General features: G+C 38.0%; 2 protein-coding genes across 2 annotated transcripts; one reads left to right on the plus strand and one right to left on the minus strand.

Moving 5' to 3' along the window:
* The first annotated feature begins 327 nt into the window (after window positions 1-327).
* Window positions 328-15,355, plus strand: LOC111022363 (MICOS complex subunit MIC10). Its single transcript, XM_022299527.2, has 3 exons — window positions 328-635; window positions 1,172-1,314; window positions 15,079-15,355. The coding sequence occupies exons 1-3, from the start codon at window positions 518-520 to the stop codon at window positions 15,091-15,093; spliced, it is 276 nt and encodes a 91-aa protein (XP_022155219.1). The 5' UTR covers window positions 328-517; the 3' UTR covers window positions 15,094-15,355.
* Window positions 15,356-15,512: 157 nt separating this feature from the next.
* On the minus strand, window positions 15,513-17,113 carry LOC111022362 (alpha/beta-Hydrolases superfamily protein). Its single transcript, XM_022299525.2, has 3 exons — window positions 16,954-17,113; window positions 16,578-16,864; window positions 15,513-16,181 (listed from the first exon to the last, which is right to left on the minus strand). Exons 1-3 carry the CDS (start codon window positions 17,029-17,031, stop codon window positions 15,662-15,664), a joined length of 885 nt encoding a protein of 294 aa, XP_022155217.1. The 5' UTR covers window positions 17,032-17,113; the 3' UTR covers window positions 15,513-15,661.
* Window positions 17,114-17,912: the final 799 nt, after the last annotated feature.

The following is a 17,912-nucleotide window of genomic DNA, read 5'->3' on the forward strand; positions in this document are numbered from 1 at the left end:
ATGTAGGAAGAAACGGAAGAAAGGATATAATGATAAAATACATATGGGTTCTATTTTTAAGAGAGGTATTTTAAGACAAAAATATAAATTTTGTAATATGAATCCATCGTGTATAAAGAAAGTACTAATCTGTCTAAAAAAGGAAAAAAAAAAAAAAGAAAGTACTAATTCCTATCTGAAATAATCAATAGTTCTCAGTTTTATCTATAATCTGTGTCCCTGATGAAAAACGAAAACCCAAGAATGAATGCTATAGCCCACGAAAGGAGTGAGAAGTCCATTTTGATTTTGCAATTTCAATTGAATCTAATATCAATGGGAATGGGCCCAAATATCAAAGGGGCCGGAGCGCGAAGCGAAGCCGGACAGAGAACCGACGGAAACCCTCGTAATACGGCAATTCCCACCCACAGCGCCAGAAGAGTTGCAGGAAACCAAAATCAGACGACGGAGGTTTGAGGTAGCAGAAGAAGAAGAAGTTTATCCCTTCATAGCGTGAGACGGTTCCTTTCTGGAGATGGCTGAGAACAACGGGCGTGATTTGAATGCCAAGTGGGACGCTTGCCTTGATTTGACGCTGCGTCGATTCGTCTACTCTTCCTTGGCTGGTGCATTTGGCGGCCTCCTTTTCTTCAGTAATTCCTCCTCAACATTTTCTCTTTTCTTTTTACTTCTATCTTCTTTTATCTTTTAAAGCTTTCCTGGGTGGTGACCACCCATATGTTAGAAATTTGCCGACTATCGATTCGGAATGCCTGTTTATCTGCAAATGAAACACTTATGTTACGAAATCTGCCAATTTTTATTCTCTGATGAGACGGTAAACTTACCTAATTGAGGTCGTCACAGATGTCTGCGGTTGAGCTTTTTCTCTGCGCTATTTGTGTAACAATTTCTAAGTATCGGGTATAGATCGCGCGGATGCTAGCACAAATATTGGAGTGTACTTTCGGTTTATATTAGATAGGGTGTATTGCATTTTGAATATCAGGATATCCTACATTTGTGTAAAGCAAACTCGTGAATTTGGATCCACTTCACGCCTCTTTGGTTGGTGATATTGAGGCACCTGAATTTATTATAATACCATTGTTTTATCATTTTTCTAGAACTCCAGTTGAATGATGTTAATTAATTTATTAATGAGCACTATATCTTGATTAACTACTAGGGAGTCCTGTGACTCGTTGGGCATCTATAGCTTTTGGTGCTGGATTGGGTATTGGATCAGCATACACAGATTGTAATTCTTTATTTGAAGGTTCCACAGCAAAATTAGCATCTCCAAAACTCACAGAGTCTCACCCCTCACAGGTTTCTTTTAATAAATTCTATCAAATTTTGATTTCTCTGTATTCTGTGAATTTTAGGTCATCAGGTTAAGATATTCATCACCTTTAATTGATCTGTTTAATATGATATTCATTCAATAAACTTTAGATTTTGATCTAATGTTCCTTGAGAAATTGGCTCCTATGTGTGTGTGTGTGTTTTTTTTTTAATTTTTTAGTATTTTTATTTAAACGATGTTAAGGACAATGGATTAACTTATTGTGTTTTATAGGTTAGAAGTATTAGGCTTGTAGTACTATTAGTCTATTATAAATGTTTAGAATCAAGACATTAGATCATACTTCTTGGGGGTTGTGTGATGTGGAAATTAGCATTTTGTTAGATGATTTTAGTTTTTTTTTTATTGTTAATTTTTTAAATGATGCTTTAAGGTTATCCCACTCTTTCATTTTGTATCATCGAAACTTGAGTATCACGGCTTTGTAATGTCAAACCAGAAGCTTCAGTGTGAGGAAAAGCACTGCAGCTTTTATTTTAAATCATATTTTCTAGATCTGGATGAAACAAGGAGGCGTTGTTTGAAATAAGCTTTGAAGCCCATTCAAAGAAAAAAAGGCCAAAGCCATAGGCAGGAAAAAAGGCAAATGAGTTATATTTTAGGAAGAATACATGTCTGCTATTTTAAGGGTTCAAAAAGCTTCTGAACAAAATTACAAGAAGATAAAAAATGGGCCTCTTTGGAAGTGGATTTAGGGTTAGCATTTTAGTAACCCAGAAAAGGAGGCAAGAAATACACTTTTTGAAGATTGTGGAAGTAAGAGGACATCGAGAGAGTAGTCATCCCAGTCAGGATTTTCCTTATCCCATAGTTCCTTCACACCTAAATATTTTCATCTCAAAAGAAAAGACCAAGACACTTCTCTCTTAAGCTGGAATGAAAAATAGTTTTGGGGAAAAATGGTAGACCACCTTATGGTAAATGGGTTTTCATCATCCCTATTCCAAGAAGGAACAAATTTAGAGATTCAAATGCTGTCAAGGAAGCGAAAAAATTTAGGGTCTGCTTGGAAGTTATATTTGAAAACAGGTTTTTTTGTTTTAAAAAATAAAAAGTTTTGTGACGTATAAAATTTGTTTGGCAGGATAAATTTAATTAAGTTCTCAGGAAAAGAGAAAACCACATAAAACAATTTCTGTGTTTTCTTTCATGTGTTTATGCATAGTCATTAATTATTTTTTTAAATATAATCATAAAATCATAAAACCTCTTACAAATGGACACCCAAACAACCTTCTCTTTGGTCCAGTGTTTTCAGAATCGTTCATGGCTTACGCTAAAATGAGGCGGGTCCACCCCTCCCATCCAAGCCGCTGTATCAACTAGGCTACCTACTATTTGACACTTTACAATATGTCCTCTAAGGTGGTTACAAAGGGTGGAGAAATACATGAGGAACTTCTTATGGTGAGGCCCTCACATGGAAGGAGGCTCTCATCTTGTACAATGGTAGAAAACTCAATTACCTATCCAAAAGGGGGGCCTCACATCAAGCATTGAAGTCAAACTCTTCTTGTAAAATGGGCATCCACCACCAAATCAGCGTTTTTAAAAGCTCGAGGCACACTAAAGCGCAATAGGCCTCTGGAGCCTAAGTGCGAGGTGCAAAAAAAAAATGCGCGGGCTTCTTTTTCGCGAGGTGCACTATATAAAAATAAATAAAAATATATACACACATATATAACATATAAAATCCAAATAAGATTCAAAGTCTTTTACCATAAAGAGTAAATGCTCCACAAAAACATGAAAACAATCCTAAGAACAGAGAGATGCTTGTTTGGAGTTGGAGAAGAAAGAGAGGGAGAGCTGCAGAAATCGTGGAGGTTGTTGGTGAAGATTGTTGGTGTTGGAGAAGAAATTGAGAGGGAGAGCTTGTTTGGAGAAGATTGTTGGAGTTGGAGAAATCGAAAAGAAGGGAGAGCTACAAATTGTGTGGAGGTTTTGTCGAAGAAAATATTTCCTTGCATGTGAAGGAAGAGGAGGAATCACAAAATATGAAAATTCACGTAAATGGAAGGGAAATCTAAAGGTTTGTGGAAATCTTGAGATATTTTCCAAAAATAAAGGAAAATCTAGAAAAGTTGGGCTTTGGCCGATTTTCAAGCGGCAGTATTTGGGATTTAAAAAAAAGACTTTAAACTCAAGAGTTTCCGCGTTTAGGGTCATTAGGTTTTTATTATTTTCTATTCGTCTATTTTTTATTTTTAACAGAAGAGCCAACAAAGCGCAAGGGCTCTGCTCTTCGAGGGAGGTGCGTGCTTAAAGCGCACCTCCTTCATGTCGCCTCGCCTTGCAGCCATCCAACCCATGGAAACACATGAGTTGGATAGACTCATGGCTTGGAAACCGGCTTTTTCGCTTATGTTTTCCTAGTCTTTACAGATTAACCAATTGACCAGCCTCCAAGATTGTGTAACTTTGTAAGCCTTCTGTAAATTCATGGGATCTTGGTTTTAAGGGGAATCTCAAAGATAATGAGATTATCAAATGGGCCTATCTCCCACCTTTCTCTGGTACATTTCAACAACCAAAAGGACAAGTAGATTTGGAATTTGGATCCTTCCAATTGGTTCACTGTTTATTCCTTTTATAGAGCATGTTTATTCCTTTTACAGAGCATCCTTTTAAGCGGATACCATCCATCTTCACAACTTTATTTGGTGGGTACCATCCTAAGAAGATCAAACTCTTCTTATTGGGACTATCTCATAGAGACATTAGCACTCAAGATATGGTCAACCACACAAGACTCTCCCCAAGCTGGTGAGATCCATGTGCTGACAAAATTTGGGGTGACGAACATACTTATTTGTCCTATGCCCTTTTGCTCAAAATTTTTGGAACTACATGCTTAGGAACTTTAAAATGGTCCATGGTGCTCCCAGCTTCTATGATCGATTTCCTTGCATATATATATATACATATATATTAAACCAAGCTTTCATTATATTAAACCAAGATTTCATTGAGAATAAATGAAAGAATATACGAGGGCATACAAAAACTAAGCCCAACAAAAAGGGATCCATCATTAAAATCTGTGTTTCTCCTAAAAAGAAACACTATACTTTGGGAAAAGAGGCAACATATTGCTTGGAGAAATTTGGTGAAGGAGTTGATATGGATTTCAAAAATTTTTTCTTTATAAAACTTTTGAAATATATATTTAAGTCATTTTTTTGATACGGAACAATACTTTTATTGAGAAAAATGAAAAGGATACAAAATATACACCAAAAGGCCTAAAAATGGCATAAAAAAACAGCCCGACAAGAGGAAGCCCCCTAAAGAAAAGGGCTCCAATCCAAAAGAATAAGGCCAAGCGAGTAATTACAAAAGAGATGAGAAACCGAGCTCCATAACGAAGTGTTAAATCTAACAATGTCCCAAACATAATCCACAAACTTTTCCACCCCCCTAAACAGTCTATGATTCCTCTCCAGCCAAATATCTCATAACATAGCTAGAAAGCAAGCCTGCCACAAAAAACAACCCTTATCCTGAGGGGGGGGGGGGGGATAAAAGCACCTTCTCCATCATAGCCCTACAATTCCTGGCACGGACCCATGAAATCCCAAAGTACAAAAAGAAACGATGCCAAAGATCCTGAGCAAACTGACAAGTCCATAGCAAATGATCAAGGTTCTCTGAGGCACTCTTACAAAGAACACACCACTGTGGACCCAAGCAAAAACTTGACATCCTCTGGATACGATCTAAGGTATTAACTTTCCTAAGAAGGACTTGCCACCCGAAGAACTTGATATTCTTCGGAACTTTAATCTTCCACAAATAGGTGAACCAAGGGGTCGAAGGGGGAGAAGAAGAAGATAGAGAGCTCAAAATTTGATAATAAGAACTACAAGAAAAACCCTTGGACGGGCTGGGGGTCCAAATCCTCACCTCCTCTCTACCAGGGAACACAGAAAATTGAGACACGAAAGAAAGCAAAGCGGATACCTCTAAGGTATCCCGATTCGTTAGGGCACGAGAAAGGCCCAAAGAAATAGAAGGACCCTCACCCTGGGAATTCAAAACCTCGGCCACCAAATGGTGTTTCATTTCGGAAAGATGGTATAACTAAGGGAACTTAATGCAGAAAATCCCTCATGATTTTTTCCAAGGCCTCACTAACTGCCATCAGGATCTTGAAGAGAGAAAGATAATTATTTGGGATTCCCCTCAATACTGATTGAATTAAGGTGAGTCTTCCTCGTTTAGAAAAGAAAGCCTTTTTCCAAGAGGAAAGGCGCTTCTGAAACTTCTCGCGCACCGGCGTCCAAAACGACCCACTTTTTGGGTTATGACCTAAAGGAAGACCTAGATAGGAGGAAGGGAACTGACCCACATCACACCCAACCAAATTTGCCCACTCTCTAAGCTTATCAGCATCACAGTTGACCCCTAACAACATACTTTTTCCTCTATTAATTTTCAGGCCCGAAGCAGCTTCGAAGAAACCTAGGAGGCCGTTAAAGTTCTTAAAAGCACTATCATTGCCGGAACAAAAGAAAATAGTGTCATTTGCGACCTGGAGATGCGAAAGACGGACCTTCTCCTTTCCCACTTCAAAGGCTTCCAATGCCCCTTTATCCACTCCCACAGAAATTAATCTACTAAGAAAGTCCACTACCAATATAAAAAGGAAAGGAGATAAAAGGTCACCTTACCGGAGGCCTCTAGAGGAGATGATTTTTCCCCTAGGTCTTCCGTTCACCAAAATGGAATAATTAACCAACCTAATACAATTCCACATCCAGGCTCTCCATTTAAACCCAAAGCCTTTCTTCCCCAGAATCTTGTCTAAGAAATCCTAGTTCACATGATCATAAGCCTTTTCAAAATCAATCTTAAACACCACCCCCCTTCCCTTTTGCTCTTCCTATAATCCTCTATAGCCTCGTTCGCTATCAGCACTTGATCCAAAATTTGCCTACCAGCCACGAAAGCCCCTTGCATCTCTGAAATAGTAGAAGGCATGACCTTTCTAAGTCTATCCTTGAGAGTTTTAGCAATAATTGTGTAGAGACTTGTAGTCAAGCTAATAGGTCTAAACTCCTTGACCCTAGTAGCATTCTCCCTTTCCGGGATGAGACACACATAAGTTTCGTTCATAGAAGCATCAATCACACCTCTCTCATGAAATTCCTTAAAAACTCTCAACAAATCCTCCTTAATACAATTCCAATTATCTTGATAGAAGGCCATGGTAAGACTGGATATCCGGTCTTGGAGATTTGTCTCTTTCAAACCCAAACACCACCCGACGAATTTCCTCTAACGAGAAAGAAACTTCGAGCCTAGCAGACTCTAAGCTAGGAATAGGACTCCAATCCAGATCTTCCAAGAAAGGCCTAAGGCACGGCGACGGCATGTAGAGGTCCTTGAAAAACGAAATCACTTCCCTTTCCATCTCTTGGTCCTCACGCAACACCTCCCCGGAGTCATTAAGCAGAGCAGAGATGACGTTCTTATTCCTTCTACCATTAGCCATCCTATGGAAAAATTAAGAATTGCAGTCCCCTTCCTTAGCCCATTTAAACTTGGATTTCTGTCTCCAACTCCGATCTTCCTTGCGAATCACTTCCAAAAACTGAGTTTTCAACCTGCAACTTTCCTCCAACTGATCCAGAGTGAGAGAATCCTCCCCTTCGAGACTATCCAGGGATTTAAGCCTCTCCATAAGCTCTGCCTTCACCAACCTGATATCACCAAAAGTAGCAACGTTCCACTCTTTGAGAGAAGCTTTATCAGCCTTTAACTTCATGAATCGAAAACCTACCCATCTTCCTTAAACATCCATGTTCCACCAAGATTGGAAGGAAGATTTAAAAGAGGGGTGCGAAAGCCACATGTTTTCAAATCTAAAAGGGCAAGGACCTCATTTAACCGCTCCTGAATCTAAGGGCCCCAAAGACTGTTTAACATTTAAAAAGCCATCTAACCAACCTTTGGACAAAAGGAACCTATCCAACCTGCAGCCAACCCCTTGCCTAGACCAAGTAAATCTGCCATTGACCAAGGGGGATCCAAAAAAACTGCAATCTTCGATGAAACTATTGAACTCCTTCATCGATCTCAAAACTCTTTCGGTTGAAGACTTTTCTGGGGGAATCTGACTACATTAAAATCGCCTGCCACACCAACAATCTCCACATAGCCCAAAGAGACTGCCAAGTTCCTCCCAAAACTCCTCCCGGCCATTCGGAGACGACGGACCATACACCCCCGTAACCTAACCCGTCCCCTCAAAAGGGAAACTGAAGGCGACCGACAGGGAGAAAGTTACCCCGCAACTCCTCCATCGACTTAAGCACTTTACTATTTCACAACAGCAGAATCCCTCTCGAAGCCCCCGACGAACCTAACCCAACCCACTCAACATGACGATAATTCCAAAGACTTTTTACAAACTCTCTACTGTAGCTTTCCTTTTTCGTTTCCGATAAAATCTGTAGATCAGGATGCTCTAATCTAAGAAGCTCTTTGACCCATCTTCTTTTCTCCTTACCCCCAAACCCCTCACATTCCAATTTCCACGTCAAAAGCTTCATTGGATATCTTTTTTGCCCCTGGCTTCAGAAGAAGCCACCTTTTTGTCATAATTTATTGAACATCTCAAGTTAATCAATTCCCTTTTTCCTTTTGTGATCGAGACCCCTCCAGACTTTCCAGCCACCTTCCTTTGCTTGGGGGGTTTAATAGCTAAAGAAAGGCCCGACTCCTCCACCGGGACAACTTGGAGGCCCAAACTAGAAAGAAGCGAGCACCACCAAAACCATTCACTAAGGATGTGAGTTTGAAAATTGAAGTTGGAGGAGTCATTATCAGAAACTCGCAGCTTTAAAAGGTTAGCAACTAAATTGGCCTGGCTTTCCCCCACTCCACTAACATCAATGGCCAACGGATTTAAAATAGAAGCCGCTCCACCTGTACAAACCTGAGGTTCAGCAGCGACTAAGAAGGCTATTGGAAAAGGGGGGAATTAAAGATGCACAAGATTGGAGACCCCCAACCCTACAAGAAGAGAGAGACGGATTTTCCGAGATATTAACACCCACCCCACTCCCCCCGCTGGATTTGGACAGCAAAGAAACACCACCTTTGACCCCTTGGTTACTGACCAGAAGCGGAAGATCAGAAGTTAAAGAAGAAGAAACATACCATAAATAAAAACTCAGAAACACCACCTTTGACCCCTTGAATACTGACCAGAAGAGGAAGATTAGAAGTTAAAGAAGAAGAAACATTCCATAAAAAAAAACTCAGAAACACCACCTTTGACCCCTTGGTTACTGACCAGAAGAGGAAGATTAGAAGTTGAAGAAGAAACATACCATAAAAAAAAACTCAAAACCCACTTTCACTCTCTTCGTTACTCACCACAAAAAAACTCAAAACTCACTCTCTCTCTTCTTTATTCACCAAAACAACCCTAAATTTTCTTTCTTTCAGTCTTTCTCTCCTTATCTTCTTCAGCCGGTGTCCCTTCTTCTTCTTCTTTCTTTTTCTTTTTAAACTGCCATCCACTATTGTCCTCCAGTGGGAGCGAGATCTCCGAGAGCGCGAGCGAACAGGTTCTTTTTTTCGAAAATTTTCCTTCATAAAACTTTTTAAACCATTTTCACTCCCTTTTGCTTGAAATTTGCACTTTCTTTTTGTGCAAAACAATATTCTTCATAAATATATAGAATCTCTAATATGGGTTCTTTTTCTTTTTTCTGAAACTTTTCCTTCATAAAATTTTAAAACTATTTTCACTCCAATTTTACTTAAACTTTCTGCTTTGTTTCTGTGCAAAACAATTTTCTTGTGAAGAATTTGAAAATCTCTTATGGGGAGAGAGGAGAACTCAAATCGTTCAAGTTTTTTAAATTGTAATATATTTGTGAGGGAGAGAGAAGAGATATAAGAGTAGAAACTAAAAAATTGAAGGGGAGAGGAAGAATAATGGAGGAAGAGAGAAAAAATTGGAGGAGAGAGAAGGGGACAGAGAGGGAAGAGAGAGAAGAAGAGAAAGAGAAAAAAAAGTTTTGGTGGAGAGGGAAGTATGAGAGAAACAAGGAAAAGAGAGAAATTCAATTAAAAAGTAACCAAGGACAAATATATAATTTCACACAAAAGTGATGTAAGCAAAAGATTACAAAACTTAGGTTTTCAAATGAGGGGCAAAAATCAAATTTGCCTTGGAAAAAGGGCTACTTCTGCTAATATTCCAAGTTGGTGCATCAATTTTTTAGAAGAGCACCCAAGGAGAATTTGAAGAGTGGATGCAGCTAATTTTACATTTGGAGGATTTCCCTCCATCTTCCCAAGGAAATTTGCTAATTTGGGAAGGGGACCCTTTGCGAGTATTTCCATTTTCAACAAATTTTTTCATCCACATCATTACCGAGTAACTAAAATTTGAAATTCACAGTCCATTCTTTCGAATTATTGAATGAAAAATTGGAGGCGCAAAATTCCTAGAGCAGTTAACTTTTTTGTTTGAAGAACTTGTCTCTTGGAGGTATGAGATAACTTAAGTTCTCAAGAAAGGACATCCCATATTTATCTCTACCCTTGTTTATGCAGCCTTTTTGAAGAAGGATAGGAAAACTTGTAGCACCTCCTTTTATTTTTGTGAGTTCAACGAGAAGTTTCGGAACTAATTCAACAAATTTGATTTTTCCTGGTGCTTCATAACAAAATAAAGGACTACATATTTTCATCAGTTTTGAAATGCTGCACTATATGGGTGATAGGATTCCAAAGAGCCTAGTTAGACGTTAACAAGGAAAAATTGAGAATATTATTATGATATTACCAGTGACATATTTGTAATTACTACAGTTTCTTAGAGTTGATGGTTATAAATAGGCATTAAGGGTTTGGAAGGGAAGCAAAATTTTGGCATTAGTTTCATGCGAGAGGGATAATCCTCTCAAGAGGCTAATACCAATCTATTTTCCTTTTTAATATTGCTCAATTTTAGGAAGGTCACGACTCATGAGAAAGGGAAGCTGAAGCATCTAGCCAATTGGAATCTGGTCGCTTCTCACATTGAAAATGGTGGTCTATTTTCTAAAACTGAAGCTCTTTCTTGCAAAATGGGGGTGGAGGTTTTGCCATGAACCTCGAGCCCTTTGGCATACAGTAATAGACATCATCTATGGTTTCAGAACTAATTCAACAGATTTGATTTTTCTTGGTGTCTTCATAACAAAATAAAAACTACATCTTTTCATCAATTTTGAAAGGTCGCACTATATGGGTGTTAGGATTCCAAAGAGCCTAGTTAGATGTTAGTAAGGAAAAATTGAGAATATTATTAGGATATTACCAGTGGCATGTTTGTAATTACTAGAGTTTGTTAGAGTTGATGGTTAGAAATAGGCATTAGGGGTTTGGGAGGGAAACAAAATTTTGGCATTAGTTTCGTGCAAGAGATAAACCTCTCAAAAGGCTATAACCCTATTTTCCTTTTTAATATTGCACAATTTTAGGAAGTTCACGAGAAAGGAAAGCTGAAACATCTAGCCAATTGGAATCTGGTTGCTTCTCACGTTGAAAATGGTGGTCTTGGCTTGGGTTGTTTATTTTCTAAAAATAAAGCTCTTCTTGCAAAATGGGGTGGAGGTTTTACCATGAACCTCAAGTCCTTTGGCGTACCATAATGACAGCATCTATGGTTTTGGAACTAATTCAATAGATTTGATTTTTCTTGATGTCTTCATAACAAAATAAAGGACTACATCTTTTCATCAGTTTTGAAAGGTCGCACTATATGGGCTATAGGATTCCAAAGAACCTAGTTAGACGTTAGTAAGGAAAAATTGAGAATATTATTAGGATATTACCAGTGGCATGTTTGTAATTACTCGAGTTTGTTAGAGTTCATGATTATAAATAGGTATTAGGGATTTGGAAGGGAAGCAAAATTTTGACATTAGTTTCATGCTAGAGAGATAACCCTCTCAAGAGCCTATAATTAATCTATTTTCCTTTTTAATATTGCTGAATTTTAGGAAGGTCATGAGAAAGGAAAGCTTAAGTATCTAGCCAGTTGGAATCTGGTCGCTTCTCACACTGAAAATGGTGGAGGTTTTGCCATGAACCTCAAGCCCTTTGGCGTAATAGACAGCATCTATGGTTTGGACACTTTCAACTAAATACCCTCCCTAAAGCCAATAGTTGCCTCGTTGCCCTTGGACAAACATCTCCAACCATTGGAAGGTTGCTTGGCAGCAGTGTGTCTTCATATTGGGAAATGGAAAACGCATTTCTTTGTGGCATGATAAATGGAAGGGCGATCTACCCTTCAATGAAAAATTCCCTCATCTATATTTGGTCAGCAAATTCCCCCATGGTTTAGTCTTGGATTGCTGGGACTTAACCACAAAATATTGGAAGTTTGACTTATGAAGAAACTTAAAAGACGTTGAAATTGTAGAGTTTTCAGCTCTACTCGAATTCATCATCAAAGTTTCCCTCATCAGTAGAAGACGAGCTAAAATGGAGCCTTGAATCCTCAGGCTTATTCTCAGTCAAATCCTTCTCAAGTTTTCTGGAGCCTGAACACAAGCTACAAAAACAGCTTCATTCTGCAATATGGAAATCAGGTTGTCCGAAGGTCAGTGTCCTCTCGTGGATAACCCTCTTTGGCAACCTGAATACTATGGATATACTTCAGAAAAAGTTGCCTTCCTCGCTCCTCCAGCCTCAATCTGTGTTCTTAGTTCAACAAACAACGAATACCAAGCTCATTTACTCTTTCTTTGTCCCTTTGCGGCCAAGTGGGGAAAGAGTATTTTACCTCTTCAATTTATGCTGGGGTTTTCCAAACTCAGCGTCAGGGAACTTGAAGCAGCTTGTTTATGGACCATTTCTTCTTCCCCCAAAAGCTCGCCTTCTTTGGACCAATGCAGTTAAAGCATTGCTCTCTGAATTTTAGAAACCAACGGCTCTTCAAAAACAAGAAAAGGGATTGGTTTGAATGTTTTGATCTGGCTAAGTACAAGGCATCTCTTTGGTACTCGATGCAACCTCAATTTAAAGATTATTCCTCTGATTCTATTTTGATATCTTGGGATGCTTTCCTTTTGCGTTCATTTGTATTTTATTTTCTTTATTTCTTTTCACTTTCACTTCTGAGTGTTTGTATCTTTGAACTTTTTCTTATATCTTTTAATACATAAATGAAAAGTTTGTATCTTGTTCAAAGGAAAAAAAAAATTGCACAATTTTATTCTTATTTCAATCTCAAGATTGGGTTCCTCTCAGTCCTTTGGTTAATTTGGAGTGAGGAATTCTAGAATTTTTTTTTACCAGAGGAGGAAGGATGGGGAGGAGACTTGAGACATGACTCACTTTTAACACTTCCACATGGTGTATCCTTTCTGCTCTGTTTTCAAATTATTATTTTTTTATCATTAACAACAATTGTAATCTCCTTTGGTTGCCTATATGTATTTTTAACACCATCAATTAAAAGTTCCGTTTATTTTATTTTTTTTAAACCAATTTCTTATTTTTTGTTTCATTAATCATTGAGAAGTTTGTATCTTGTGAAAAAAATTATTTATTATTATTTTGTTATTACTTTTTTGATAGGAAACAAACATAACAAAACAAAAGTAGGGAGGAGAACAACCCCAAGCTAATAGAAAAGCACCTTCCAATTACCTAAAAGATCATCTGTTTCTTCTTGGGAAAAAAGGCCAAAGGATCATTTTGAATTGTAATTTTTTTTTTTTTGATAAGAAACATCAAAGCACTTTCATATAAGAAGCATAGTTACAAAAAAACAGCTAAGGGTCGGGGAAGAGATATCCCCCACCCAAAAGCTAGTGAAGGATAGCTCTCCAATCTTGAAGTAACGATGAGAGACCATAATTACAAAAGAATTTTCTATGCCTATAGCACCACAAAGAAGAGTGTAATTGAAACGTATTACAAAAAGTTTCAAAAGTAGACGACTTATCCTCGAAGATTCTGTTGTTTCTTTCCACCCAAATATTCCGCAGAAGAGCTCTAGCTGCACAATTTCACAAAATCTTTGCTTTCCTCTCAAGGTGCCACCCTCGTAGGACTTCATGAAGCCAACCATCAATATTTTTGGGAAACAAAATGAGATACCGAAGATTTGGAACAGAAAAGACCACCCGTTCTGCGCAAACTGGCAATGAATGAAAATATGATCCATAGACTCTTCATTTTGATTACACATAACACACAGAGATGGAGAAAGAGCCCAGTTTGGATATCTTTTCTGGAGCCTCTGATGTATTAACAGTCCTGTTTGCTAAGGTAAGATTTTAGCTTTCTTTGGAATAGAGTATTTCCATAAAAGAGTTGTCAACTCCCTTTCCCAGCTGAATGGTATCATTTGCACCATGAAAATGTTTGAACTAGAACTGAATTTGTGAAACTCCCAAAGGAGAGGAATTTGTTATGGATGTAGCCATAACAACCAAAAGAACGCTGGCCATGTGGCGGGCCTGGGTGCCCGTGGATATAAGTGAGAAAGCTCTTAACTTCCAATTATCAAAATTAAAAAAAAAAAAAAAGAACCAAAAGAAAGCTGTAGTAACTTGAAGCCAAAGATATCACTAATCTTTCTTGAAGGGATGACCAGCTAAATCCGAGGAAAGGAGGGCCTTTATGATGTTTGGAAGGGCTACATTGCAATTGAAAGTTATTAATAATAGAGCCCGCCCAGAATCTGTTATCAAATAAACAACAAAAAGGTGGCCTTGGGACCCTGAATTCTACATGCACATAACCCACCAATTGGGGGAGAGATCAAGGATGAACCTTTTTTGGATCACATTATGTGTAATAATGCTTTCAGGCTAAGTTCCCAATAAAAGAGTTTGCCCTCCTTAGGGTATTTGCTGCGCCATATCTTGTCATAGAGGTGTGAGAGGAGGTCTTGCCTGTTAATTAACTTAATAGAGCTGGAAGTGGAAACGAATCATGAGCTGTTTGGTTGGGTCCAAAGCCCAAAGTGTCACAAGGCTAAATTCCCCGTCAAAATTTTCGCCAAGCCACCTATGTGTTGTTTCTGCTGGATGACCGTGGAGAGCAAATTGTTTAATGTGGCTCATTCTTCTTTTTTTTTTTTTCTTTTTGATCCTTAAATGGTCTGCAAAATTGAAGGTCCCAACTTTCAGAGGTGGTCCAAGTATATCCTTAATTGAGGATTATTTGTAGTTGCACAGAGTATAATCCGGGGAATATGGTGATGAAAAGTTTTGTTTGTTATCAAAATAATAAGATTAATGTTTTCTTATCAAAATAATATTAGTAATAATTTCATTAGGTCTGCTATGTTACTGGAGAAGATAAATTTGAAAACAAGACAATAGTTTAAGCTCGAGGGAACAATAACATGCTGGTGGATCTTTATATTCAACTCAGAGTTCACTCGTATTATGGTTGCTTTGATGCTGTTTATACTCATAATACTTGCTAATGTTGTGATAGCTAGGAATGTGCAGCCTTTTAGCTGAGACCTTTGTTTTTTAAATTTTAACGTGTATTTTAATTTCTTGGCATGTGGAAATCAATCTCGTGTTAATTTTTCCATTATATCTTTGTAATGAAGTAGAAACCATTTGCTGTTTTTAGATAGATTAGTTGTCGACTTGAGAAAAAAAATATGAAGTTTTTGAAACAGATGTTGATTTATCCACATTATATTTGTTAAATTGATATCTAGTTGACATTTGGGTTTTGTCCAGGAGGGTCAAGATTAGGCACAAATGGTGTGAGAAGCAAGCTGTCTTGAGGTTGAATGGATGTAAAACCGTAATTTACTTGAGATTGTTCAAGCTTCCGTTTCCCATGTTTGGTTTCCCTTGTGTAATACAAACATTTTTCCTTATAGACATTATAATTCATCTCCATGCACACTGCATATTTTTGTGGGCATCTGTAACCTTTTCCAGTCGCTAATACCGAGTTTAGTTAGCAGAAGAGGAAAAAGAAAATCAATAAGTACTCTTCTTGCAATCCTCACATCATTTATTTAGTTTATGCTTTGATACCAGCTTTTATATCATACGCTTGGCAGTTTGATGGCTTCAAATAGAGGAAATCTTGCTACATTATAGACACTGGTTGATGAACTTTAGGCCTGCCTTTCTTAACCATTTCAGTTATACCTTGTCTGATATGAAACATAGAAATTTGGACGGATCCTTTTTTAGCCTGAAAAATAATATCACATGGGGATTCCACCAACTGATTGTGTATCTGTCATATTGCTGAAATGCATAAAAGCGTGGCATTAGAATTGGGTTACGAAATTTGTACTGCACTTGGCTAAATGTTAGTTACAACCAAGCCATCATGCAGCCAATTTCTTAGCATAAGAAAAGCCCGCTCGGCATCTTCATCTTCTTCTGGAGATCCAGGTTTGTGAAAAAAGCCATGGCCTCTTCCCCCAAATATCACCAACTTGGAACCTTTACCAATCCCTTTCTCCAAATCCTTCATGACACTTACTGGACAAAGCGGGTCATTGTCCCCTGAGATGAGTAATACAGGAACCTTGACTTGGGAACCAAGAGATGGATCTATGTTAGTACCATAGAAGGAGGCACCAATGGCAAAACAGGCACCCTGGTCTCGAGCTAGAACGTCTATCACTTGCCCACCTCCATAACCAAATCCCATGATCCCGAGCTTTGTTGAGATGCCTGCGGCTGAAAACTCCTCCACCAACCATTTTGTTGCTGTTCCTATGTCTTCTGCAACCCTCTGCATGTCTTGCTTTGCAGTTTGTTCCACTGGCTGTTTCTTCTTCCATGGATCTCCATGAAATACATCTGGAAGTAACACACTGCAGTTCAACTTCAGCAAACATCACAGGCATGCTTTGAAGAACTTTTAGGATTAAAATTTTTTTAATCCCTGTTTGAAAATAAATTTGGTTCTAATAGATAGTTTATTAATAGTTTCTTTATATTGTTATTTATTTTCTTTAAAGCACATTTGAAAGCTTAGCTGATGATAAGTAAAATTTTCATGGATAGTTAAAAAGGTAGAAAAATGTTCAAAGGTGGAGGGAGTGAAAAGAAACAAAACATCCAAATAAGGAAGAAATCTCCAATTATTACCAGAGGTTAAAGATAAAAGTATAAAACATTGAAGAACAAATTGCCAAAGATGTTGACAAGAAAAATTGTTTTTTGAAAAGAAAGTTGTTGAATGAGAAAGTGGAATAGCAGAAGCATACTTGAAGCCGTTGCAAGCGACACGATAGGCAAAGTCTGTAATGGAAGAATCTTGGAATGCAAAGAGATCAGACAAGAGGAGAATGGCAGTTCCATTATTGTTCTTGACTGCCTTAAACAGATGAGCTGGGACTGTACGATCGGGTTGTTCACCAATTGAAAGCTCCATTCCGCTCACAAGTTCACAACCCTCATCTATCTCGCCCTCTAGCCTATGGCTACTACAAACTTGACCACCTTTTTTCTCTCTCTTGACCTTCCATTTCCAAACGCCCATGTTGCATTTTCTCTGAAAATGAACCGAGTGGAATTTTATACGGGGAACGGATTGGGAAATTAGATTTGAGGTACAGAAGAAGAGAGTGAAAAGAGACGTACTAGATGAAGAGGAGAAGGAAAAGGCGTCCCGATATGGAGGGAAATCATCTGCGCTGCTCCCGCGGAGGCCAACCCCATTCTCTCTACTCAATTTGCAGTGCGTGCAAAACAAATATTTTCCTTCGCCTCAAAAATATCTTCTTGGGAGTGGGACCCAGTAACCACAAACACAACCTATTAGCTTGGGTATAAAATCCACCGATTTCTTATCTTCGAGTTATCTTCTAATTCTCTCATCGATTTTTAGATGGACCTCATCTTGTCCCACCAAATGCGGAAGTGAGGTTGTAGCAAGTAATAAAAATTGTCTTTGTGGAGATTGAATTAGCCCAAACAAATATACTTTTGCTTCTAAATTGAACTACTCTTAATATAAACAGAATCGTATGGAAAGAATGATGAGAAACATGAAATGATAAAAATAAATCCAGAACAATCCACAATAAAAGATTTAGGGAAATAAACAGAATCTTTTGCTTTGCGGCTATGCTCCACCATTGAAATCTACTATAATCAGATACACTTAGTTTTTTTTGCGGAACATCTAGATTTTCTTTCCTACAACTTCCGTTGCTCCAAGAAACAGTAAAAGCAGTTTTCTAGACGTCTCTAGGTTAATTTTATCCATAAATGTTTACGCTCTATATAGGAATATATATCTAAAACAAAGTAAAGTTAGACATGTATTTTTACATTTTTCCAAACAATAAAATACTAGCAACCCATGCATGTTGATCAAATATTCATGAGCATTCAGCAGTAAAAACGAACTTTACTCAACAGTTGGTTTACAGCCTTGTAAGAACCCATTTTTACATGCTGAATTTGAGGTCTATCCACACTTAGTAAACAAGAACTATCTGGATTATATCTCATCAATTCCTCACAGTAATCCCATAGATTGGCACATTGCATCTCAATTGTGCCTTCAAGCTTACGCATTGCAATCTTCTTTGCTC

The sequence above is a fragment of the Momordica charantia genome (genome assembly GCF_013281855.1).
Source record: "Momordica charantia cultivar OHB3-1 chromosome 11 unlocalized genomic scaffold, Mcharantia_2.0 BLBB01000011.1, whole genome shotgun sequence".
Classification (NCBI taxonomy): Eukaryota; Viridiplantae; Streptophyta; class Magnoliopsida; order Cucurbitales; family Cucurbitaceae; genus Momordica; species Momordica charantia.